This window comes from Neofelis nebulosa, chromosome 8 (genome assembly GCF_028018385.1).
Source record: "Neofelis nebulosa isolate mNeoNeb1 chromosome 8, mNeoNeb1.pri, whole genome shotgun sequence".
NCBI lineage: Eukaryota > Metazoa > Chordata > Mammalia > Carnivora > Felidae > Neofelis > Neofelis nebulosa.
The window spans coordinates 18,345,246-18,371,941 of NC_080789.1; the positions used below are offsets into that span (position 1 = coordinate 18,345,246).

The following is a 26,696-nucleotide window of genomic DNA, read 5'->3' on the forward strand; positions in this document are numbered from 1 at the left end:
TCCTGACCCCGTCTTCCCACCAAAGTACATCAGCCACCTCAGCTTTTGTACAGGGACCGGATGTGATCCGTGTCTTGAACTCAGTACGTTGTTAGCTGAAAAATGGTTCCTTTCTTTTTTTCTTAGTATCCGGTGGAAATCAGGAAGTATGAGTATGACCCAAATTTTGCCATCCGTGGACTTCACTACGATGTGCAGCGGGTAGGTTTCACCCTCACGTTCTTTTACAGTTTGTTGGTGTTTGGGAAGAACGTGTACTCTTGGTGCTTTTCTTTGCTGAACACAGAACGTGATTTTCAGCTATATTCTTTGGGGCTGCAGAACTGAATGATTTAAAAAACATCTTTAGATAAAGTCTTTTTCAGGAGACTGTGTGTTGGAAAAAATGAGTGAATGCATTAGCCATTTGGAAGATACTGTTTATTTCTAGAAGGAAGAGCCAGTTGTCATAGTGTTTTGCAGATTTTGCAGTCATTTCCTTGGCAGGTTGCACGGTGCTTTAATCAGCAAGCAAGGTCCGTGTCAGATACATACAGGGTACTTCCTTGTCATGTCAGCCTGGTGTTGACACGATTTATAACCCACAGTCCTCATAAACATGCTGTCTGTTCTGCGCTACTCACCTGTGCATGTGTTTATGTTTTTGAAGGCGGTTTTGATGAAGATAGATGCTTTTCATTACATCCAGTTGGGAACCGTCTACAGGTAAGAGTAAGAGGAGGTAAATTAAATTCACCCAAAGTAACCAGGTGGTTTTGGGTTTCAAGACCCACTGACCGCTTAGTGATGCAGAGGGTTTCTGTGTGCGTATTTGTGATTTATTCACTCATTCCTTCAGGAACATTGATTGGCACCTACTGTCATGCCAGGTCTGGAGGGTTTGGCTTACGAGGATGCTCCAAGGAGCTGGGAGTGTAGGTTGGAAGCCACATAAATAAACCAGTGACTGCAGTCCGTAGTGACGAAGGCGATGATGGATGTGCGCCGAGACTATGAAGGGGCACTCTGGGGGACTCTGCGGGAGGAGGGCTCTCCAGAGGTGTCTGTCTGCCAGCTGAGTGAGGGTTCTGGGATACGGGTTTGGGTGGGGAGGGGTGGTGGGGTTAGACAGCGGGTTCTGGTTCCCACCATGGCAGTTGAGTAGTTTGGATATTAAGACATTCCCCCCTCCTTGCCCCCCATTTATTAGAATTAATAGAAGTACTTAGTTCAGGCTGAAATCTTTGAAACTGAACATGAAGGATTTTGCCTTTTCTAATTCTTGAATTTGGGGAGGATTTAGGAGTGTCGTTATTGTACCTTAAAAACAGAGGTGTGCATATCTTAGATTCTTCTTTCACAAACTTTTTATTTTTTTTATAATTTTTTTTAATGTCCATTTATTTTTGAGACAGAGATCGAGTGAGTGAGAGCGGGGGAGGGGTAGAGAGAGAAGGAGACACAGAATCGGAAGCAGGCTCCAGGCTCCGAGCTGTCAGCACAGAGCCCGACACGGGGTTTGAACTCATGAACTGTGAGATCATGACCTGAGCCAAAGTCAGATGCTTAACCAACTGAGCCACCCAGGCGCCCCACAAACTCTTTATTAAAGTTAACATTTTTTTTATCCAAGTTAAATATGTTCACAGAGTCAGTGCTGAAAGTGCTGTGGTGGGCAGCAGTCCTGTGTCCCCCCCTCGCCCTTCAACCCCTTTACACGCTTGATTTTTTTTTGTTTGTTTGTTTGCATTTTTCTTCCAGTAATGTGCTTAGTTTTCATATTTCTGTTTCCTAATTTATTAATTCTGGACATCATCTCTGCCACGGGACAGGACTTGACGTGCACACACACACACGGCTTCTGCAGTCTCATTTCTAGAGCCTCGTGACGGTCCATGTGTGCCTGTTCCTCCAGTGTTGGTCATTGTTTGCATCGTGACTCTTCAGTCTTATTCCTTCTTAACACCATGTCGTGCACCGTGACTGCTTTCTTCCTTGTACAGCGTGTGCCTTTTCTTAGATTTCATAACAACATCATTCTTTATTTGCTTCGTTTTCCGTGGAGGTGTCCCTGGTTTTTTCTAAATGCCCCATCACAGGGGCGCCTGGGTGGCTCAGTCGGTTGAGCGTCCGACTTCAGCTCAGGTCACGATCTCGCGGTCGTGGGTTCGAGCCCCGCGTCGGGCTCTGGGCTGACAGCTCGGAGCCTGGAGCCCGCTTTGGATTCTGCGTCTCCCTCTCTCTCTGCCCCTCCCCCGTTCATGCTCTGTCTCTCTCTGTCTCAAAAATAAATAAACGTTAAAAAAAAAAATTTTAAGTGCCCCATCACAGATATCATCCGTGTGTTTATTTCCCAACAGTTCAAATGTTTTAGATAATCTATCACTTACTTTTTTTTTTTTTTTTTTTTTTTTTTTTTTTTTTTTTTAATTGACTACCCTTCTCTGATTGCTCATCCTGGAGCTTACGTTGGCCTCTGTCCCCATTCCCTGGTTCCCGTCCCTTCCTCTCTCTGGTTTACTCCCTCGTTTTGCTGGAGCACATCCTCCAGGAGCTCCCCAGTGCCTCACAGGGCTGAGCCTCTCTGGGGGGGCTGTGGCAGTTATTCGGTTCCTCTCGTTGGTGTCCCTTGTGGGCCTCTGTTCTCCACTTGCTGTGTCAGGCACTTGCTTTGTGTCTTCCGGTGAACATACTGAAATGTCTTGTCTGCTGATGTTTTTGCTCTCACTTCCCTTGACTTTTGGAGGAGTTTATTCTTTTATTATCGTTTTAATGGTGTTTCAGAGGGGAGAAGAGATGGCGATGCTGATGAGAGTAATAGGACTGGTGATAATACACAGCCACTAGCAAACGTGACGTCTGGCTACGGCACAGACACCGTCACCAGGGCTTTATTTCAGTTAACTCGTTTGATCCTCGGAATAACCTTGTGAGGCTTGTACTAGTATTACCACAGAGGTCTTAAGCAACTTGCCCAAGGCCGCACAGAAGTAGGATTCGGACCCAGGGCCTGTGGTCTGGGCTTGTAGGCGTGGCTGCCTCCAGGGGCCAAACTGACCTCTTACAACTCTTTCCATCTTTTGGCTCTCTCCCTCTGGCTTTGCTCCAGGCAGACCCCTCTGTGTGATGCACCCAGCACCCCCCCCCCCCCCCGACCCCCTGCCCCGCCCCAGGTCAACAGGAGAAGGGGACTCTCTCTTGCCAACAGGTACAGCCGGTCTCGGAGTGCGTGAGGCAGTGCACAGGGTGCATGTGTTCCTTTCCTCTGAGTTCTTTCTTGCTGCTCGCCACCTGTTCATGCTGGCCTTCTCCCACAGTACGGTTTTCCTCCCTCGCTGCTTCTTGAAATCTCACCCATCCTTCCTTCAGGGCGGACTTGCGGGGAGGTCTCACCCTGCCCTCTCAGCCTGACCTGGTCTTTCCTTCCTCTTCTTGGACGATGCCGTCCTGTGGCTCCTGATTGTCTTGTTTCTTCTTCTGTAGGCAAGTTGTCCATCATGTCAGGGAGTATGGGGCAGAGCCAGATGCCCGCCGAGGCGTTTGGAGGAGAAGGAGTGTCCAGGTTTAGGTCCTGGGACGGTCGCTGTGGCTGCAGTGCCGAGGGGATGTGGTGGGCCGAGGGGGCTCTAGGGTCACACTTCCTGAGCGTGGACCCCAGCCCCACTGCTCACATGTGTGTGGCCTTGAGCAAGTTCTTGGCCATCCCAAAGCCTTGGTATCCTCCTCTGTAAGATTGGCATAACTCCACTGCCTGCCTCAGGGTGACTCGTCGTGTAGACCAGAGCACGCTCAGGGCGGCAGAAGCACGTGGAATGCCCTTCCTTTTCCCTTAAAAGGGGTAAGAATGAGCCCATGGCTGGGCAGAGTGCCCCCTCCTCAACCTCACCCGTTTCTGAGACCTGCTGCGGGTCCCCGGCTCCCACATCAGTTCGACTTTTGTGTTGTAGGCTGTGGGAGTGGATGCCACGGGGCAGAGGAGGAGGCAGACTGGCTGTCCCCACAGTCCCTTTTTGTACCCATGATTTAAGTTCTTCATGGGGACCTTGTGAAAGCTGCATTTGCTCTCATCACAGGCACATTTGCTAACACCTCTGTATACTCTTCTGTCTTCTCAGTTATGCCAGGAGGGAGGCGCTATCATTGTTCCCCATTTTGAAAATGGCAGTGAGACCCAAAGAGGTTAAATTGCTTATCCAGGTGATAGCCCTACTAATTAAGGAAGCTGGGATTTGAACCCCGGACAGACTCGGTCAGATTTGTACTCCTAACCTTTCTATTTCTCGCAGTCACACAGGGCTGTATAAGTAGTTTCCATTTTTTTTTTTTTTAAAGTTCGTTTATTTTGAGAGAGGGAGTCAGAGTGAGTGGAAAAGGGGAAGAGAGAGAGGGAGACAGAATCCTAAGCAGGCTCTGCGCGGTCAGCTCAGAGCCCGATGCTGGGCTCGAACCCACGAACCGTGAGATCATGAGCTGAAATCAAGAGTCAGACTCTTTACTGACTGAGCCACCCAGGCGCCCCCCCCCCCCAAGTAGTTTCTATTTTGATCCTAGCGCTGGTTGAGGTTACATCTAGGTGCAGGCGGTCCCCCAAGCCCCCTCCCTCCCCACCAGCCTGTCGCGGAATTCAGCTGGCTGCAGCTGGCTTTCTCCCTGCTTTCGAGCTGACCTTTGGTTACTTGGGCCTTAAAGATGCAGCTTGTGAGGTTCCGTGACGGTGAGTGTGTCTTAGGGTAGTGCCTAGTTTGGGGGCGGAAGGATGACTCCCCCAGCAGAGTTCTTCCACTTTTTATAGTTTCTAAGTGTTAGAGCCTTAGGCGTGTGCACGCCTGAGCCCTGATACTTCAGCAGGAGCTCTGCCCCAAGGTCATTGTCCAGACTGATCTGGTGAATGATAAAGTGCAATGTATCAAGTTAACCAAGATCGGGGGCAAAATATTAATGCATCTCCTTGGGTATTTTTGAAAGTTCTATGAGGGTGGAGAACAAAGGGAAATGGCTGAAATTAGATTCCCATCACAGCTGCATGTCAGCCATCAATTACAGCTTGTATGTGTTGTTGGCCAGGTGATCTTATATGATAAGCAGCCTGTTCATATTAGTAACTAAGACTCTTATTGCATCGTGGACACTCCCACGTGGCACCGCGGAGACTTCCTGCCATTCATTCTGTGGTCTCCTCACCACTGGTGTCTGTTTCTCAAGCACCTTCCCGAGAGACGCGGCTGGGGAACAGACATTTTTCTTCACGACACGCTGGAGCAGGCGGTGCCAGGTGGGGAAATAGGAGAACGTGAAATCCCCAGTGACGGCACCTGCTCCCAGCGCTGGTGGCCGAGGCAGGGTGAAACCCAGGTCACTCGGACTCCAAAAGTCACCCTTCCCTTTGTGGAGGGGCCGGATTGGTTCACAGATTCTGCTGCGGCTCCTGGAGGCAGGCAGATGGCAGATATCACCCTGGCTTTTTGTAGATGAGGAAACTGGCCTTTGCCGTCACATAGCACCTGGGGTCATCCCTCTCGGAGGTGGCATCTGGGCTTCCTGCCTTGTGTCATGGGGTTTTTAGTCCGCCGAGCCTCATGCATGGCTTTTCCCTCCTCAGCACTGACCTTAGGTTAGAGCATCAGAGGTCAGGAGGATGATACAGACAAAGCTAGCCTGTCTCTCCCTAATGTAGTAAAAGCATAAAAATGGAAACAAAGACCCACCCCAAGGCAAAGGAAGGCCTTGTGCTTTGTTGAGAGAGGCAGCACGACGTAGAGGTTGAGGAGCTTGGGCCTGAGAGCCAGGAAGCCGGGGGTCTGGTCCTGACCCGCCACTTCTTACTTCGGTGACCTTGGCTAAGGTATGTGACCTATCGGGGCCTCAGTTGCCTCTGCTGGGAAACGGGAGGATGATAGTGCTCCCCTCCTAGGATTGCCGAGAAGTAAGTGAATGAGTGTGTGGAATTCACATCTGGCGTCTAGGACGTATTATTTTTCCTGTCCTTATTCCAACGGCCTGCTGTTACTAATCGTGGCAGCTTCTCGCCTGTGATTTGTAGCGCTTACCGGCGGCACATCTCACCTCCTCGTGGCCGCGGTGTCTGGCACCTCAGCTGAAAATCCCAGCAGTTGCCAGAGGTCTGAAAATCACTGTTCTTGCTGGGTGAGTCTAACTGCACTGCCCGTGATTTTTCCAGAGGCCTCAGCGTTGTCCCCGATGAAGAAGTCATTGAAATGTACGAGGGGTCCCACGTGCCTTTGGAACAGATGAGTGACTTTTATGGAAAGGTAATGAGAGATTATTCATTTAAGGCAGCCTGTCTGTTTCCTTCTCGAAACACGGCCTGGTAGATTTGGGGTCTCTGTGTGCTCCTGCGGAACTGATAAGGGCATTTGGGACGTTTTGAGAGACCCTGGATTTGAGAGAGGCTCGTATGTTGGTGTCCCTCTTAGCCCTTTCCTCCCTACCTGCTAGAGGCTCTCTACACTTTCCGTGCACCCGCCCCTGTCTGTCACCCTCCCTCCCGGTGTGTCCCCACTTTCTGATGAAGTCTGTGTACTAGAGGTCACCTGCCCTGAGATCCAAGATAACAGGTCACCCTGTGCCGCAGGGAAGCCTCTGCTTCTCTGACTTCTGTCTCTGAGCTTTTGCTCCAGTCTTGTTAGGTGGGCTTTTGTTTGCATTGTCAAAATGCACTGGAAGATGCCTGGTCAGCTGGTAAACTTAGGGCTACAAATCGCAGGCACTCAGAGAAAGGCTCTTTTTCAGGCTCACATATGGCTGCCCGGAGGTGCTCACATTCAGGAGAGTTACGTGGCTTTTAATGCCGTTCCCCGGGCCATAATCGACTTGCTGGCTTTCCTCTGGGTTTGCTGGGGTAGAGTGAGCTGGAAGTTAGAGTTGTCACAGGAGCGTGACATTGGTTAGACTTTTGGGGGGAAATCAGGGCATTTCCTTGGATTTCCCAGTTACGCTTAGTAGGATGTCAGCTGTGCTGGGAATGAGAAGAAAAAGGTGAAGCCTTCTGCTTTGTTATTGTTAGAATTATCCTTTTCTTGGGGAGAGGGATCCAGATGTTGATGACCTCCCCCAGGTAAGTCTCCGCTTCTGAAGTTCTCCTCCCTGCCTGCAGAGTTCTCACGGAAACACCATGAAGCAGTTCATGGACATCTTCTCCCTGCCGGAGATGTCGCTCCTGTCCTGTGTCAACGAGTACTTTCTCAAGAACAACATTGACTATGAGCCTGTCCATCTGTACAAAGACGTCAAGGTGAGAGGCGGTGATGCCACGACTCTCCAAGCATTTTAGCAAAGGGACAGAATCATTAGCCTCCTTTGGCTAGGTGTTTGAAACAGTCCTTCGTCTGGGATCTCTTTTATTTACGGTTTTACCTTGAAAATTGTTAAGAAAGATGTTACACCAGAACACTTGGAAATCAGTCTAATTTCGTGTTAAAAGAAGAGGGTACTCATACTGTTATCTGGATTTCTAATTCTTTCCGACCAAAAGCCAGGGCCCATGCATCTGGTCAGAGGGGCTGGTGGTGGCTGAGGTCCAGCCGGCCCACCTCACCCCTGTGACCCAGCTCACCCCTGCGCCTGCCTGTGGAGAGGGTGATGTCACACTAAGGCTGCAGCCCTCTTGTCCCCAGAGGTTCCATGGAGGCCTTCCCAGGCCCTGCAAAAGCTGTGCAGAAACCCAGTGGGGGAGGTTTATAGACAGCTATGAAACTTACACACATACAAATGCACATCATTTATGTAACTTCACATTTATATATTTTCATTTATATTCACAAACATGTGTGTTTATATGTATTCTTTAAGTTGTCTGAACTTTGTTCAGTACTTAAAAACATGTTCATGTATTACTTAATAATACTTATTTCAAATATATATAGTAAATATATACATGTATATTCATATATGTAGTATATATTGTGCATTAAATTTTTTTTCATGTTTATCTGAGAGAGGGAGATCGAGCAGCGGAGGGGCAGAGAGAGAGGGAGAGAGAAAATCCCAAGCAGCACAGAGCCCGATGCAGGGCTGGATCTCATGAACAGTGAGATCATGACCTGAGCCAAAGTCTGGAGTTGGATTCTTAATTGAGCTACCCAGGTGCCCCTAAGTACTTATAGTTAAAAGATCTATACTTATGTACTATAATGCTTTTATGCCTACATGCTTATGACTGATTTTAAATTTTGGCCATCTAAAATTACGGGTTTTAGGAAGATGAAGGATGAAGTCTAGCTTCTCAATGTTAGTCTGGTATTATTTGAACTAATGTTAAATATTTAGTTTCTGTTCTCCTTTTGGTGCCCTGAAATACTTTAAGAATCACTTGTGAAAAAAAAGACGAAGAAGAATCACTTTCAGTTATATAACCCTTTGCAGGCATGAGGAGAGATGTTTATGCACCAACAGCGAACACTTACATATATTCCAGGCACTGTTTTTCTGAGTGCTTTATGCATATTAAGTAATTAAATCCTCACAATAATGCCTGGAGGTAGGTACTATTTTTACCCTCATTCTACAGTTAAATTGAGGCACAGAGAGGTTGAGTAACTTGCCCAAAGTCACACAGCTCGTAAGTGGTAGAGCCTAGATTTCAGGCCAGGTAAGTTTGGCTCTGGCTTGCTCTTAACCCCTGCCTTCTGTTGATGTGAAGTTGAACAAGCCTGTGCTAGGAGGTGATCGGGGTTGAGTTTATAGTCCAGAGGTGCTCACTCTTGACAAAAGTCTACCAGTTTTCTAAGGCTTATGGCCCCGTTTTGCCTGCAGCCCAGTCCCTGGCCACACCCTCCAGTAAGTGTCCATGTGCCTCCAGGCGTGCCGCCTAGGTAGCAGACCTGCTTAGTGCCCCCCCAGAGGAGGGCTGTGCCCTGATAGCTGCAGGCCATCAGGCTGCCACACCCAGGGGTGCGTGGGAGCGGTGAGCGGCCCCCTCTTGATGGTGTTTACTGGCTGGGTTACCATCTCCCTGACGATCCCCCGCCTCACTGAACTGAAGGTCCTGCCATTGGTCTCGACCTCTTTCTCTAGATGATAGAACCTGCCCTTGGGGTCCAGGGAGGGGTGCAGAGACGAAACAGCAAGGATTCCCTTTCCGCAGATGCCCTGGGACGGTTTCTGCGTGATCCTGCATAGACGTTGCCATGTATCACTTGCTTTGTTCAGAGTTGTTCGCACAAGTTACCTCCTCCCAGGGGCCCTTTTGACAACTGCATTGGAACCTGCCACTGTCGCCATGGAAACCTAAGTTTCCCCCGAGGGGCTGCCTGTGCCAGATGGACCAGAATTTCGATTTCATTTGGTGCTTGCATCACCAGGCTTCTAAAGGCGGACATCGTCCCGAATGCTGTCTCGCTTGTCCTGTTACTCAGGCGACCTCACTTATGGTTTCACTCACTAAAAACCTCTCTTTGGACAGGATTCAATTCGAGACGTGCACATCAAAGGAATCATGTACCGAGCAATCGAAGCAGATATTGGTATGTAGCCTCATGGTGAAGACAGCCTTCCCCCTGCCAGGCCACGGCGCGGGCATTTTGCCTTCATTCCCGGGGCCGAGCAGGGGCCGTAGGGCCCTTCCGAGCACAGCGTGCGGACCTGGCTTCCTCGCGGTTCAGATGTCTCCCTCCCCTTTGTCTCAGAACTTGGCTTAACAGTGACTCAAAAACAGGGGAGCGGGCGGCTGCAGGCACTTCGTGTTTTCACTCAGGCCCAGGCAGGAGGCAGGGGCTTGGTCCCCGATGGACCCGGTACTGGTGGGGCCACCCTGCCTTAAGACTTTTCTGCCCCCGGTGCCCTGGACAGTGCCGGGCCCCTGGGCCCCTTTTGGTAACCACCTGCAGCCTGACGGACTTCACGCTGAGTCCGTGTGTACTTTTCTTTTGCTCGCAGAAAAGTACATCTGCTACGCCGAGCAGACCCGCGCAGTGCTGGCCAAACTGGCTGATCATGGCAAGAAGATGTTTCTCATCACCAACAGCCCCAGTAGTTTTGTGTAAGTTGTTGTGGGTGACCTTGCTGGCTCCAGCTCACGCCTTGTATTCCCACTTATCTGAACAGTTGGAAATTGGAAAGAAAAAGTTGCAAAAGTGGTTAATCCCTCTCTTGTGAGACTCACCTGGCTGATGTGTCATTCCAGGGACAAAGGGATGAGGTATATTGTCGGAAAAGACTGGAGGGACCTGTTTGATGTGGTCATCGTTCAGGCTGAGAAGCCAAACTTCTTTAACGATAAGCGGAGGTGAGTGTCTTTCCGGGAGAGCTAGATTTTAGTCCTTTGCTGCTGTGAATACTTACGTAGTGCGACTTGGTAAAATCTAGTTGGAAAATCAGAAGCATCTGACATTACAGCTTTTGATTTTTAACCCTTCTAGCAAGTAATTGCATGGAGGGTGAGATTAGTGCATAGCCGACAGCTTGAGACTGTTCTCACTTCAACCTGAGTCCTATGAGTCAGGCTTTAAGAAAACTACTGAGGGGCACCTGGGTGGCTCAGTTGGTTAAGTGTCCGACTTCAGCTCAGGTCATGATCTCCCAGTTTGTGAGTTCAAGCCCTGCATCGGGATCTGTGCTGACAGCTCAGAGCCTGGAGCCTGCCTCAGATTCTGTGTCTCCCTCTCGCTCTATGCCCCTCTCCTGCCTGCGCTCTCTCGGTCTCTCTCAAAAATAAAATAAAAACATAAAAGAGAAAATTAAAAAAAAACAACAACTACTGACAGCAGTGAAAAGCCATACGTAGTGTTAACATCGTAAGTTAGACTTCTTGATGCAGGTACATTGTGAAGCGTAACAAGACAGCAGCCACAGCAAAACTGCCTGGTGGGTATTTTTCTCCGTACAGCTCTAAGTGGTGCATTTAAAATTCCAGTTGGATTCTGCAGAACTCTGCAGAAGTTCTGTGTCAAGTGGAGTACCTCTCTACCAAGACTTACGTGGTGTGTTCCTGTCATGGGAAACAGAGGGGCGGGAAGTCGTGGGTTCTGACAGTGACTCCGGTGTGCTCTTGGCATTAATAGGTGTGGATCAGGGATCCTGAAATGCCTTTAATGTGTGGAACCGACCTCTTCACCAAGAGTCGTCCCCCCAGATATCAATAGTGTTGACAGTTACTGCACTGGGGTTATAAGAATAATCTGCACTTTGTATAAAGAAGCACTTTAACCCACATTTTTCTGTTCTGCGATTGGTAACCAGGCAGTCTTTCCCTCTCTGCCTGGTGATTTGACGTATCATAATGCAGTGCTCCATAGTTCATGTTGAATAGATTAAATTTCTCTGGGGACACTAAATTCCCATTTTCCAAGTGTCATAGTGATTCCTGAAGGAAGAGGCAGACCCAAGAGCCATGTGCAGAGACTGAGAATTCAAGGGAATGAAGGAAAAACTTAGGAGTGTTGATCAAAAACAGCTATACATTGGCTGGCTGCTTTCTCACTGAGAAAACGCTCTCCCGAACTTTCTTATTAGATCCCGGGGTGTGATCAGGACAAGGGCCTCATCTCCCCCTTCACCAAGGACACCCTCTCCTTGTTACACTTATACACAGTGGCAGAGTGCTGTCTTAAACTATTTCCTGGGGGTGGTGGGTGGTGGGTGGGCAGCACAGCTCTCCCTGCCCACCCCCCCCCCCCCGCACCCATTTATTTTGCCTTTGTTCTGCATGTCTGCAACACCTCTGTTCCTCCCATTTTATTTATAATGATGGTCAGAGACAACCTGAAGGAACATCCATAGGAGGAGATATTATACAGCCGTGAGAAATGATGTGTTTGGGAAAAAAAGCAGCATGTATGTTTTATGATCATAAAATGCAATGTACGAAAAATATGTAATCACATGGGAAATTGCTCACAGTATTAGAGGAGAAAAAGATACCAATCAGGATATATGGTGATCCTCATTTATATTCATAAAAAAGAGAAGGGTAACAGATGTTATCTTTATAGATTGAAAGACACCTACTGAAATGTTAGGTGTTTATAGCCGGGTGCTGGGATTATAGGCCATTTTCCTCTTCCTCATCGTATTCTGCATTTTCCAGATTTTTTGTACTCAGTTTAAATGTTTTTCTAATCAGAAAAACAAGCCAAATAAATGTTACCTTAAAAAAAGGCAAACAGGGGTGCCTGGGTGGCTCAGTTGGTTGGGTGTCCGACTTCGGCTCAGGTCATGTTCTCACGGTTCGTGGTTCAAGCCCTGTGTTGGGCTCTGTGCTGTCAGCTCAGAGCCTGGAGCCTGCTTCAGATTCTGTGTCTCCCTCTCTGTGGCCCTCTCCCGCCCACCCCCCCCCCCCCCCCCGCCTCCCCACACTCTGTCTCACTCTCTTTCTCAAAAATAAACATTAAAAACAAACAAACAAACAAAAAGGCAAATAGACCCTGCATACATTCTTTTTTCTTTTTAACTTTAAAGATATAATTGCTTTATTGATCGATTCATGAATCAGGCTTCATCCCATCGAAGTAGAGGGAGCTCCCTGAAGGCTTTATTCTTATTCCCATTTTGCATCGTAAAATGATATGCCTCATCCTCAGATTTGTTTTTTATGTAGAGTGGCTGAATTTCAAGTGCCAAGCTCGACACACGTACTGAGGCAGCATTTCCAGAAGCGTGTTTTTGCGAAGCAGATTTTCTGTGTGATCAAATGCATTTAGGAAATCTGGGTTAAAGAAAGTTTCTGTACTGGGTGGGCTTTTCAGAGTCATGGATGACTTGTTAAGACGGCCATAAGTAGTGCCTCGTGTTTTGCAAATTTATTTGACCCTGGAGTTCTTTCCTCTGTAAATACGTTTGGATACCGGGGTCTGCACTGGATGTGGGCACTGAACCAGGGAGTGTGGAGGTGGAGTTTGGGTGCCCAGGCTTTTCGAGGTCTGTGCAGCCCCTTTCTGTTCCCAGTGAGTAACTGTGTCGTGTTTCATAAGCAGATTCCCACAGATCATGTTTCCTGTTTCTGTTGTCAGACCTTTCCGAAAGGTGAACGAGAAAGGTGTCTTACTCTGGGATAAGATCCACAAGTTGCAGAAAGGCCAGATTTACAAGCAGGTACCTCATGACCGATTTTTCCTTTTTGTTCCTTTGCTTTGTGGTCAGTTATAAAATGCTAACAGCCAACATTTGTTGAGTCTTACCGTGTGCCGGGTGTAGTTCTGAGAGTTCTGCTTGAATTGATGCTTTAAACTTAAAGCAAAATTTAAACTTAAGTCAATGTATTTTCAGTGTGCTGTATCCAGCTTAACTCAGAATTGAGCAGTCTTTGAAAACAAAATTTAAAGCATTACTTTCATAGTCTGTACAATTTAAGATGCTAAAAGTAAACCTTGGGTTTTTCACTTCAAGAAGCTTTGAGTCACATGGTGGAGGACTCACCTAAATTAGTAATGGTTTCCTGATGAGCTGTGTTTTGTGTAGTTTTGATATATTTTGGTATCAGTAAAGCTCTGAAATGTTTGAATAAAGGATTGAATTTCTGACCCTGATTGTGTTACTGAGTTTGCTTCATCTCATCCTTTAAAACTTTTTATTTCTGTAATATTTATAAAACACATGAAATTATAGAATAGTACTACCACACAGTTGTGGTTAAAAAACCACAAACAAACCCTGATACGTTCCTGGTGGGTCTATAACACAAGGCCGGGTTTGCTGGTAAGTGTATTTTCTGGCCGTGGAAGATTTGCTTGGATACAGCCATTCCAATTCTAGGAAGTTAGACCAAGAAAAGTATTAACATGTAGCTAAAAATTTGCTACAAGAATGTTTATAATGACTCACAAAATAGGTAACAAGTGTCCAACATCAGGGAATTGGTAAAGGGAATCACAGTACTTCTCAGCTACTGAAATGGTAGATTAATACTTACGGACATGGTCACAGAGTGTTCAGTGTAAAAAGATTGTTACAAAGAGGTATATACAATACGGATCATTTTTGGAACATACATTTGACTTAGAGCAAAGGTCTGAGAGATTTCACACAAAGGTGTTTTTATCTTTATATTTTGATACTTTAAATAAATTATAAAAGCAAATAAAGATATTTTGGGCTACAGGTTATACAGGTGACACAGGTTTCTATCTCACGTGATATCTGTGTTTTTCTTTTCTTTTTAAAAATATCTCTGTTTTTCTATTCTTGCAGGGCAATTTATATGAATTTTTGAAGCTTACTGGGTGGAGAGGATCCAAAGTGTTGTATTTTGGCGACCACATATACAGTGACCTGGCGGTGAGTCCTTTTTTTCCATTTCTTTGTTGGGGGACAGATGTGTTAGTCCCACTTACTAAGGAATTTCTCTTTTGTTTAAACCACTTTTATGCTTTCAGGTCACATATTTTTTTTATGTCTCATTTTTTGTAGAATAGAATGGATCATAGTTATAAAAAAGATCATTTTTTTTAAATGATAGAGAAATTGGCAATTCACTCAGAATTTATCAGAAAAATCCATTTAAATAATGGTAAGAAATAAATGTAAGCGTTCTTTTTTTTTTTTTTTTTTATGAAATATCAGAAGCATCCATGTGCAACAGAAGAGTCTGTAAACTCAGTTGGAGCTCCTGCAATTCCAAAAACTGGCATTTCCAGGAAACAGCTATTATAAGAAAGTGAGGCTTTTCATGCCCATTGGAATGACTAGAGTGGTGTCTCGGGACTTGAATTACGATTTAATCTATAATTAGAACGAGGCTGAATCAGTCACATTTCCTTCCGTGCCCCGCTCCTGGTGCAGGGGATTTCTGTTTGTTAAATGGGCCCAGGCTAGTTGCCCCATGCACGTTTTGCAAAGTCTGAGTGATGCTCAGTGTGCGCCGAGTCACCAGAGCAGGGTCGTGGCTGGCAATCAAACTCTGGTATTTCTGAGCATTTTGACCCACATGACTGTGGTCTCGTGTTTGTGTCCCTCTTGCGTCTGACGCCTGTCTTCGGAGCGGTGAGCTGTAACGGGCTGCACAGTAGGCCCCCCTGGGAGGCATTTTCAGAGCACACGTGCTATCATCCGAGGTCTGTGGACTCAGACTTCAGACTGCCTGGTGGTGGGGGGGGGCCTGTGTGCAGAGACACAGGTGGACTGCCTGGTGGTGGGGGGGGGGGGGGTGATTCCAGCGCCTGTGTGCAGAGACCCTCGTCCCAGGCCGTTTCAGCACGCTCCCTGCATAATCGAGTCTGTCCACCGGGCTGAGGTCTGGCGGAAGGAATCATGGGCTCAGAACTGCAAGACAGGTTTTCACCCCAGCTCTGCCGTTTTTAGCTGGATGAGCTTGCACACGTCCTCCAAGCCCCCGCGTCCTTATTTGTGAGCAGAGTTAAATCAGGGACTGCATACAGAAGTGCTTATTAGTGACACAGAAATATAGAGTGCTGCTGTCAGGGTGTCCGTACTACCAGAAGGTTTGGCCGAGTGACATGGCCTCTTGAGAACCAGTGTCTTTGGGCCTTGATGAGATAACTCTGTGCTGCCCTTGAGGAGTGTGGGTGCATGGCCCTGTGAAGGGACACACACGTACAGGTCTTAGCCTTCTGGGAGGCACTCACAAGGCAATGGTTTCCTCAGGCGTGGCCCCTGTGACATCAGCATCACACGGGAACTTGTTGGAAATGCGATTTCTCAGGCCTGACGTCAGACCTACCGAGTCAGAAACTCTGGTGGGGCTCAGCTGTCTGTGTCTAGCTTTTCATGGTAAAATTTGATATCAGGGTAATGTTGACCTCAGAATAAGTTAGGATGTCTTCCTTCCTCTTCAGTTTTTAGAAGCGTTTTAGAAGGATTGGTGTTAATCCCTTTTTAAATGTTTGGTCGAATTCACCAGTGAAACTGTCTGTCTGGTCTTGGGCTTTTCATTGTTGGAAGGGTTTTGATTACGGATCAGTCTCCTTACTAGTCAAGAGGTCTTTTCAGATTTCCTATTTCTTCATGATTCAGTCTTGGTAGCTTGTTTGCTTCTGGAAATTTGTCCATTTCCACCAGGTTATTCAAGTCGTTCTATACTAAGTTTACAGCTTTTACAATTGTTCTTATTTCTCTAGAGTTGGTAGTAACTGCTTAAATTGTTGATTTTAGTAATTTGAGTCTTCTGGTTTTTGTTTGTTTTTAGTCAAGATAAGTTTGTCAATTTTGTTGATCTTTTTGAAGAACCAACTCTTGGTTTCGTTTATTTTTTTTACATTGTCTTTCTATTCTTTTTCTTTTTTTTTCCTGTTTAAAAAAATTTTTTTTTTTAAGTGTTTATTCTTGAGAGAGAGAAAGAGAGAGAGAGCGTGTGCAGAGTAGGGGCAGAGAGAAAAGGAGACATGGAATCTGAAGTAGGCTCCAGGCTCTGAGCTGTCAGCACAGAGGCCGATGTGGGGCTCGAACTCATGAGTAGTGAGATCATGACCTGAGCTGAAGTCAGACACTTAACCAACTGAGCCAGTCAGGCGCCCCCTTTTTTCCCCCTGTTTTAATCTTTGCTATAATCTTTTTATTTCCTTGGTTCTGCTAGCTTTCAGTTCAGTTTGTTCTTTTTCTAGTTCTTATGGTGTCAAATTTGGCTGTTAATTTGAGACCTTTCTTTTTTTCTGATGTAAATTTGTATGGCTATGAATTTCCCTCTTAACACTGCACTTGCTGCATCACATAAGTTTTGATGTGTCGTGTGTGCATTTGCATTTACATTTGTCATAAGATATTTTCTCATTTCCCTTGTGATTTCTTCTTTGACTCATTGGTTGTTTCAGAGGGTGAACTTCTATGTTTTTCCTTCTGTTGTTGGTTTCTAGCTTCATTCTGTGTGATCAGAAAAGATGCTTTGTGTGATTTCAAAATGTATTACGACTTGTTGTAGGGTCTAACATAAGGTCTGTCCTGGAGGCTGTTTCATGTGCACTATGAGAAAAATGTGCATTCTGCTCTTGTTGGGTGGCATGTTCTGCGTCTGCCTGGTAGGTCTTTTTAATCTTTTCACTTACAACCTATGTGTGTCCTTAGGTCTAAAATGAGTCTCTCGGAGGGACGCCTGGCTGGCTTAGTGGGCTCTGCGACTCTTGACCTCAGGGTTGTAGATTTCAACCCCATGCTGCGTATGGAGATCACTTAAAAATACGATCTTTAAAAAAAAATATGGAGTGCCTGGGTGACTCAGCCGGTTAAGCATCTGACTCTTGATTTCAGTTCAGGTCTTGATCTCATGGTTTGTGGGTTCAAGCCCTGCATTGGGCTCTGTGCTGACAGAACAGAGCCTGCTTGGGATTCTCTGTCTCCCTCTCTCTCTGCCCCTTTCCCATTCATGCTTGATCGCATGCATGCGGGCTCTCTTTCAAAATAATTAAAGTTAAAAAATTTTTTTAAAAAATGAGTCTCTTGGAGACAGCATATAGTTGGATCTCATGCCAGAATTTGAAAACCGCTGTTATAAAGTGATGAGATCAATTCGTTACCTAAAATGTCAGAAATTATGTGGGCAATGAACATTACCCTTCAAGGGAGTCACCTTGTGAATGTACGTACTTCTAACGTTGCTGCTGGTTTTCAAAACACATTTGGGTGCCCCTTTTGGGATAGATTTGAGAACCAGGTTGAGGCACAGAAGAAAATTAGTTTTATTATTATTAACGTATTATCATGTGCTTTAGTCTTAGGAATGTTCCAGATGACTTTTTACCTATTTCCAGAAGTAAAAGCTACCTTCAAAAGTTTGCCACCGTTGGCAATATTTAAAAGGTTGTGCCAGGGGCACCTGGGTGGCTCAGTTGGTTCAGCGTCCGACTTCGGCTCAGATCATGATCTCGAGGTTCGTGGGTTCGAGTCCCACGTCGGGCTTTGTGCTGACAGCTCAGAGCCTGGAGGCTGCTTCAGATTCTGTGTCTCCCTCTCTCTCTCTGCCCCTCCCCCACTCATGCTCTATCTCTTTCTCTCAAAAATAAACATTAAAAAAAATTAAAAAACAAAAAACAAAGGTGCCATAGGTTTCCATGTATTCGAGGAGAAGGAGAAACATTGAAAGGTTTAAGGAAATTCAGTAGGTGAAGAGGCTGGTCATCCTTAGGACTTACAGAGTGGTGAATAGCCAACTAACTTTTAAAATTGCAAACCTAAGGGGCGCCTGGGTGGCTCAGTCGGTTAAGCGTCCGACTTCGGCTCAGGTCATGATCTCACGGTTCGTGGGTTCGAGCCCCGCGTCGGGCTCTGTGCTGACAGCTCAGAGCCTGGAGCCTGTTTCAGATTCTGTGTCTCCTTCTCTCTGTGACCCTCCCCCGTTCATGCTCTGTCTCTCTCTGTCTCAAAAATAAATAAACGTTAAAAAAAAAAATTAAAAAAAAAAATTGCAAACCTGATACCACTTTACTCCCTAAAACCTCAAAGCTTTCCTTTCTTCTTCAGAGTAAAAGCCTGATTTCCTCCTGTTTCCTACAAGGCCCTGCTTGATCTGTCCTCCAGCCTACCTCTCTGAAGGCATGACCTACCTCAGCCCTCTCTCCTACTCTGCCTTAGGCTCCCTGCCTTGCCATTCCTTAACAGTTCTACCTCTACCCCCACCCCCAGCATGTTCCTGCCCCAGGGACTTTGCACTTGCTGTGCCCCCCCCCCCCCCTTGAATTTTTCTCCTCCCACATATTTGCATACTTTTTCTCCTTCCCTTGGGATCTCTGCTCAAAGGTCCCTTTATTGGCTTGGTATTCCTAACCACTTTGTATATATACCATGGTAACTTTCTTCCTTCTTATTCTGCTTAATTGTTGATCACTGTCTTTATCACCACCTGCTTTTATGTATTACTTGCTAATTTTTTGTCTGTATTTCCCATGAGGGCAGGGTTTTGTCTGTTTTTGTCATGTTTTATCCTCAGTATCTAGAATAGGGCCTAGCAGTTGTGAGGATTGGATACATATTTGCCAAATGAGGGAATGAATGACCATTTAGTATGGTTGATTATAGATCTAAGATCTTCCAGGATATGGCTGACGTCAGATATTCTGGCTTATTGTCAAATCATGAGATTACTGTATTTGGAATGAAAAATTTGACCATGTATGTGTGTGTTGTAGGATCATTCCGAGTCTGAGATTCTAGGATTTCCCCTAACCCACAAGGCCTGACACACAGTGGGTGATCCCCAGTGGTCTGTGGATGAATTCAACAGTCAGCATTTTGGTTGAGCCTCATTCTGCCCCTGACCTAATTGTTGTTTTACAGACCACAGTTAATGATTGGAGACCCTGTGTCTCTGCAGGGGCTGTGATTCACAGCAATTATTCCCAAAACAGAAACTTTCTTTGGGTGTAATGGTCAGAGCCTGGGGCTGACTTGGTTTTAATTAAATGTAATTCATTGAATTTGGCTTGGTTAATAACTAACCATTACAATAGAAGAGTAGTTCAGTGAACACCTGTTGCATCTGGGAAAGGTAATGAAATGGTTTAAATTCTGTTGAGATGAGTTGACTTTTTTGTGATCTTTGCGATTAGGATTTGACCCTGAAGCATGGCTGGCGAACAGGTGCGATTATCCCGGAGTTAAGATCTGAGCTCAAAATCATGAACACGGAGCAGTACATTCAAACCATGACTTGGCTGCAGACCCTGACCGGGTTATTGGAGCAGATGCAGGTTTGGGATTTTTTTTTTTCTCTCTCTCCTACTTTTTCCATAAGTCTGAAGTTAGTCCATAAATCAGAGTTATTTCAGATATTTATTCATGGTTACATGAGGTGTAAGTCACCCTGCAGAATAACTCCTGGGTTGTTTTGCCCCTAAGAGAGTTTTGCCAATTTCCCTAAAGAGAACTTTAAAAATGCCTTACACATTCATTTGGAGAAAGAGCTTTATGGGGCCATGTAAACACAGGTGTCTCTGTAGAGTCCTCCTTCAGTGGAAATCTAAGTGTCCTCGCTTCCCCACTAAAGTTCTGTTGGGAGAGGTCCCTTGGGATTGTGGGATTCGAGAATTTCTGCTAACGTTTGGGTCTAGTCCTGTTTCTGCCTTTAGCCTGCTGTGGACTTCTCAGTTCTGGGCCTCAGTTTCCCATCTGTAACATGAAGGGTCCTGTGGAATGAATACATCAGGCTAGGCACCACAGCTGACTGGAGAGAGTCTCAAAGCAAAAGTTAAGGTCCCCGCATGCCGCCCCCATTTGGTTTTGAAGATAATACCTACAATTGGCTGGCTGGCTGGAGTTCAGTGGCCATTTTTTGCTTGTATTTTGCAAGCATTTGTATTTTGCATTTTTTGCTTTTGCATGTAAGCTATATAGCCAGGTTTGGACAGTTAGTGAGGAATGTTGTTTTCGGCGGTTTTCTGACCTGCTGCTGGGGACCCACTCCCAGTCTCCTGAAACTCCTCGCTTCCCGCTTGGTTCAGCCAGCTTATCCTGTAGCCGTCTCGGCACGCGTGCTGACTCTCTTAGGACAAGGAGCATGGGTGCCCGCTCTCCTGGCTGACGCACCTGCAGCCTCTGGCCATGGCCTGTTGCCCGCAGCCTGCCAGCCCACTGTGGAAACGGGCAGGGAACCGCCTCGCCAGCCAGCTGGCAGCCTGTGTGGCGGCAGCTGGCGGTGAGCTCAGGAGGAGCCACGAGGGCCGGTGGCTCCAGGGCGCACATAGTCCAGAGCGTGTGTCCTCGCACGTCCCGGGCCTCGTTTCCGTTGTGCTCTGGCTCCACCTGTTCTTGGCTCGTCTGTGGTGAGGACTCGTTCTGTTTCCCATGCTATGCTTGTCCCTGAGATGCTTTTCCAAAAATAAAAGCCATCGATTTTGGGTTAATGTGGCTTCAAGTCTGTGCACAGGTCACACGGTAATAATAGTTTACGTTTCGTATGTCAGACGTCGTGCTGAGTGCTTGCCCTGCACACATTGTTCATTAACACCCCCGGCTGCCCTGTGCGGGTGGGTCTGCTTTTTCCACTTCAGAGTAAGGACACTGGGTGTTTGGCAGGTTAGGGCAACGCATCTGAGGTCGTAAGATGGCAGAGCAAGGACTTGAACTCAGGCTTGCGTGATGCTCAGGTCCGTGCCTTTGAGCACGACGTGGACGTGCTTCCCTGCTCTTTGGTTTAGAGGTCTCAGGTGTGGCAGAGACTGTTTACCTCAGGTGCAGTCCCTCGGTGATGGTGGCAGCTGGGCAGACACACAGACACAATCTGCACATGGGCAGTGTCACCGCATTCTAGCTTTGAGGGCAATTGTTTTGTTTTCTGCTCTCTGACCTATATAAAAAGTTTGATGATTAAGGAATGTGTATTTAAAATTTTTTTAAATGTTTATTTATTTTTGAGAGAGAGAGAAAGAGAGAGAGAATGTGAGTAGGGGAGGGGCAGAGAGATGGAGACACAGAATCTGAAACAGGCTCCAGGCTCTGAGCTGTCAGCACAGAGCCCGACGTGGGGCTTGAACTCACAAACTGCAAGATCATGACCTGAGCTGAAGTCGGATGCTTAACCAACTGAGCCACGCAGGCGCCCCTAAGGAATGTGTGTTTTAGAGAATGGAAGTGCTGAAAATATTCTGTGACCTTAGAAACATATAAGGTATAAGGTTGAGGGAGGAAGAAAAGGGAATTACCATTCACATTGCCGACCCCATTTTATAGGAGGGGAATTTGAGGCTGAAAGATAAGTAACTTGTCCTGAATTCCAAAGTTAGTGAACAGCAGAACCAAGCTATATAGGAATGTTCTAGAAACCACGTTCTAGAACTACGTTCTAGACACTATGCTCTAGATACCATGTTCTAGATACCATATTCTAGACAGTGTTCTAGATGCTAAGGGCTTTATGTTGTTTCTTTCTCGAAACCACTCTTTGAAGTAGGCACTAACACCCCCATTTTATACATGAAGAAGCCAAGGCACAGAAGAGAAAATAACTTGCTGAAGGGGTAGGGGGGGGTTTGCTGGGACATAGCCTCAGGCAGTCTGGCTCTAGAGTCTTAACCTCGAACTGTCGCCTCAGGCTCCGGCACTTTTGACAGCTTTCTGTCCGGTTACACTCACTGGGATATAGAGAAATACGGCAGGTAATTAAAAAAAAAAAAAAAATCCAAATGAACATCATTTCTCACTGTTCTTCCTGTTCCCTTTCCACCCTGCCTGCTGCCCCCATGTTCACCTGAAAAGCTAAATTATTCCAGTGATCCTGTGTCACACGTTTCTGGAAACTCCCCCATGGGGCTTATTTTCAGAGGCGTAGCACATTATTTGGACTATTTCCTGAAGAGAAAAATTTGTCCTCTGAGGCCGGGTTTGCTTTTTTTATTCGTGGAGCCAGCAGAGTGTGTCATTCGGAGCCAAGTCTGATGAATTAAATACAAGAGTATGATTTTGGTTTCGAGAAAGTGGCCGTAAGGAATGAAGAGGGTTTTGTTAACTAGCCTTGAAGCACAGCCCGGGATGGTGGGTTCATGGCGGCGGTGCTGGCCGATGGTGGTGCAGAGCCTTCCCAGGTTATCACGTCACGACCACGTTTAGCTCAGGGGCCGGCAGACTTCCGCAAAGGGCCAGCTCAGTCAGTATGGTGGGCTGTGTGGGCCAAGCATTCTGTCACAGCTACTCAGTTGTGCTTACGGCACAGAAGCAGCCACGGGCAACACCTCTGGTGGTGCCCCCGTGACATTGGTGGACGCTGAGATTTGAATTTCATGTCATTTTCATGCACGGTAACGTTGTTCTTCTTTTGATTCCTCACATCCCCGACCATTTAGAAAGGAACTTTTTCTTAAGCTCAGAAGCCGATAGAAAAAAGTGGTGGGCCGGATTTGTCCTCCTCTGGTAGAGGCCGTAGGGCTGGCGAGGTCGCAGTACCCCGCTCACACTGGGTGGGAGGACTGGTGCAGCAGACGCAGTCTAGATTGGTTTCAAGTCTGCAGGGCCTGCCCTGGGATGGGGGCCCACCTGCAGGGCAAGAGTGGAGAGAATTCACATGCCCTGTGGCAGCTGGTGTGGAAAAAGAGAGTGTGGGTGGGTTAACTTCGGTAATCCCCTCACCAGAGAGTTCTCCCCTCCTGCCTGAATGGGCGGAGTAAGGGACCCTCCTGCGTAGGCAAGGACGTAGGTGCTAGTTTAGGGGCTGAGATGGGTGTGTGGGCAAAGGTGGGGGTGGGGGTTCCCTCTCAGATTGACTCCTCACTCTCTGTGCTGTCACTTTGTTTTGTCACTTTACCGAGGCGTGACCCCCACCGGGGCCTCTGTCTTGTCCTCTGTCGTATCTTCAGCACGTAGGTAGCACACTGCTGGGCACATAGTAGGTGCTGAATACATACGTGTACGTGCGCGTTTGTGTGTATGTGTATATAAAAATGTGTTGCGGTTCCCCACACATTTCACCTTTTCTGATCTAGTCACGTACCGTGTAGAGCCTGGATTCTATAGTGAGTAATGTTTTTTATTATTAAAAAAATTTCTTTTCACGTTTATGTATTTATTTTGAGAGAGAGAGAGAGAGAGAGAGCACGAGCAGGGGAGGGGCAGACAGAGAGGGAGAGAGAGAATCCCAAGCAGGCTCTGTGCGGTTAGTACAGAGCCCGACATGGGTCTCTAACCCACGAACTGTGAGATCGTGACCTGAGCCAAAGCCAAGAGACGCTTAACTGACTGAGCCACCCAGGTGCCCCTATAGTGAGTAATTTCTTGATTAAAATGTGAAAACTATGTTCACAGAACCCGTATCACCACCCCCAGAAGCGCTGGACGCGTCTTCCGGTGCCCCAGTAACGCACAGCCGGCCAGTGGCCATCCAGTGGTAGCTGCTTCCTGGTGGTATAGGCAGTGGTGTTGGGGAAAATATCCATATTACAGGCTCAGTGAACATGGGTTTTGTGTGAATGGCGGAGTCGCCTTAGCCAGTGACTGTTAGGCTGTTGAGCTGGGTAGATGCGATCAACAGAGTCTTGGCTCCCTCGTGAGCAGCAGATGGTTTGCTTGTTTGGTATTTTCCTCCGGGTTCCAGGGCTGCCCCTGTGACCATGGATCGCAGGGAGCCCCACCTGTCCCCTGCCATCACGCGCACTTCTGACCCTGGCACGCGTGTTTCTGTTTAGCCCCAAGAGCCTCGGAGAGAGACTTGTGAGATTCCGTTTGTGAGGTTGTGGGCAGTTGTTGCTTTTCTTTTTTTGCCTTTTGCTCACATTTCAGCCCAACCAGAAAATTCTGTGTTTTCCGTCTGGTTGAGGTACTCTACCTTCTTGTCTTTTACAAAACGAGTATTTATTTTCTCTTGAACCCTTTGTTTTTTTTAAGTTTATCTTTTTGTTTTGAGAGAGAGAGTGAGTGAGAGTACTAGTGGAGGAGGGGCAGAGAGAGAGGGAGACGGAATCCCAAGCAGGCTCCGTACTGTCAGCACAGAGCCTGATGCAGGGCTTGAACTCACGAATTTTGAGAACATGACCTGAGCTGAAATCAAGAGTCGGATGCTTAACCAACTGAGCCAGGCATCCCTCTCTTGAACGCGTTAGAAGATCATAGAATATTCAGGAAAAACATTAAAACCATTTATAACCCTATTTTCCTTGCACAGATTAAAGAAAAACTTCCATGTTAGTTTCCAAATATATGCACATACTTTGACACGCTTGCAATTAGCGATGTGCCGTTAGACCTGCTGAAATGATTTCCACTTAACTGCCATTTATATGTTTATACCTACATGTAATATATGTAATAGGTGGTGTGTATTAAGTATGTTTATATATGTGATACATATGTGTAGCGGATACATGGCACACACATAACATGCACACATATTTTATGGCCTTCATAATACTGCAGTAGCTCCAGTTTAATAGGGGCCTTATTTAATAGGCTCATAATGTTCCATCTTGATTTGTCAAACCACGTTTCTAATGTTGCTTAGAAACTTTTGTTCTGGTGAAGAAGGCAGGACTGCAACTGCGAAGCTGAAAATGTGTTACTTCACGCAAGCGCCTGTGTGTTTGCCCTCAGGGAGTGAAATTCTTCCAAGGGAAGCTGCCCATTAAAAACCTCTCATAACCTACTGAGTTTATTTGCAGCCACAGCATCCTCGGTAATTAGCTTGTGTCCCATCCTGCAGGTTCACAGAGATGCTGAGTCACAGCTGGTTTTGCAGGAGTGGAAAAAGGAAAGAAAGGAGATGAGGTAAGAGGGGCCTGCTTCGAATGCGAGTCTGCCCCCCGCCTGCACCCTGCGTGGGCCACACACCTTTCCCAGGGCTGACCCGAGGCAGCCGTCCTTTCTTAGCTGCTGGGTAGGAATGTGCCCCCTTCGTCCTGGAACTAGCGGTGTCCACCCTTCGTGAGGGACATGTGACATTTGCTTGAGGCAGCAGCAACCGTCATCCCACCTCCTGCCCTTGCCTCCGGAGGCCAGGCTTGAAGGAGCTCTTCCTTCCCATCCCTCTTCCCGGCCGGCTTGACTCGTCCATTTGGGCAGCTGGTGGCCCTGCGGTCGGTCACGCCGGCAGCACGGCGTGGCTCCTGGGACAGCATAGAGGCCGGGCTCTGAACCACGGCGAGGGCTCCTACAGCCCGGCGCTCACTTGTAACCGGGAATGTGCCAGTACTCAGTGTCAGAATGTTTATTGGTGAGGCGGGCCCGCCTGCCGTCTGCGAAGTTTGGCGGGTGGGCATCTCCGGGAACAGTTGTCAGACAGAGACCCATGGACGGTCGTGCCTGCCTTAGAAGGATGCCGTGTGTGCGGACACTGTTTACTGGGAGGAACGGTCACTGCCTGGGCTCTGGCCTCTGAGCAAGGGCCAGCCTGATTGGGGGGGCAGCGTGCAGAGGGGACAGGATCCTCCCTTGGGGCTGCAGAGGCCACAGCCATATTGAATTCAGTCCTTCCTCCGCCCTCTTGGTGGAGGTGTTGGCTGCCCGGGGCTCATTCTGCCTTGATTCTTTATCTAATGTTGGTCTAAAAGTGCTGCCTGAGAGGGTGAGCGGAGGCGGGGAGGCCTGTCCTGTGATTGAACCTCGGGCCCCACGACCCAAAGGCCAGACCAGGACTCTCAGGTTGTCACATGAAGGAGCTGCTTCCCCATCACATTCGGTTTTGGATTTAAGTCTCCAGCAACCTCACACCTTAATGAGATGTTTTCACCAAAAGTGTAAAAACCATTTATGTTGTTCTGTTTGCAGACCTAAAGGAGTTTGTGAAATTTTCTACTCTGGTTGTCACAGCATCTGCTGTGATACAGTACAGTATCACCATGTACTGTACAGGTGGCTGCTACCAGCTAGTGGCTTTTGTCACACAGCGTGCACGTGGTTATGTCTTCTGCTGTGTTTGTAACTGATTTATTAACAGTCAAGTGGTATTTATCTACTTTGGGGGACTGTTCTGTGTGTAGGGGTTCCAGCCAGCAGATGGTGCGCTATCCCGTGTGTGTGTGTGTGTGTGTGTGCGCGCACGTGCACGTGTGTGCACGTGTGCGATGGGGTGTTGATTTCCACACAGATGCATGGCTGCAGGGCCTTAGAGACTGGGGCTGGTGAGCGGCCTTGCAAAATGCTGTCACCTGGGCTGCAAGGAAGCGGTGAGGCCCTTGGAGCAGTGTAACGGATGATGGAGATTTATTTACGTCACTACAACATAAGCCTTAACTTCTCAGACATCGAAGTACTTTGGAGTTTCTCGTCTGGCTTTAGTTGTCTTACCTTACTCAGTTCTCACTGTAACCGTATAGAAAGGGGGTCTGGATCCCATTCCATAGAGGAGGGAAGTTTGGACATGAGAACATTCTGCATCTGCCCGCATGCCCCTCTCCTCCTCC

General features: G+C 47.3%; 1 protein-coding gene across 2 annotated transcripts in view; it reads left to right on the plus strand.

Annotated features, from left to right (window-relative positions):
* Window positions 1–26,696, plus strand: part of NT5DC3 (5'-nucleotidase domain containing 3) — an 89,233-nt gene that overhangs the window by 31,745 nt on the left and 30,792 nt on the right. For both annotated transcript variants that reach the window (XM_058741585.1, XM_058741584.1), the window contains exons 3-13: window positions 127–201; window positions 650–705; window positions 6,158–6,248; window positions 7,094–7,231; window positions 9,401–9,461; window positions 9,874–9,976; window positions 10,121–10,222; window positions 12,945–13,026; window positions 14,122–14,208; window positions 19,425–19,565; window positions 24,998–25,062. In XM_058741585.1, the coding sequence (XP_058597568.1) occupies window positions 127–201; window positions 650–705; window positions 6,158–6,248; window positions 7,094–7,231; window positions 9,401–9,461; window positions 9,874–9,976; window positions 10,121–10,222; window positions 12,945–13,026; window positions 14,122–14,208; window positions 19,425–19,565; window positions 24,998–25,062 (1,001 nt within the window). The remainder of the gene's footprint in view (window positions 1–126; window positions 202–649; window positions 706–6,157; window positions 6,249–7,093; window positions 7,232–9,400; window positions 9,462–9,873; window positions 9,977–10,120; window positions 10,223–12,944; window positions 13,027–14,121; window positions 14,209–19,424; window positions 19,566–24,997; window positions 25,063–26,696) is intronic.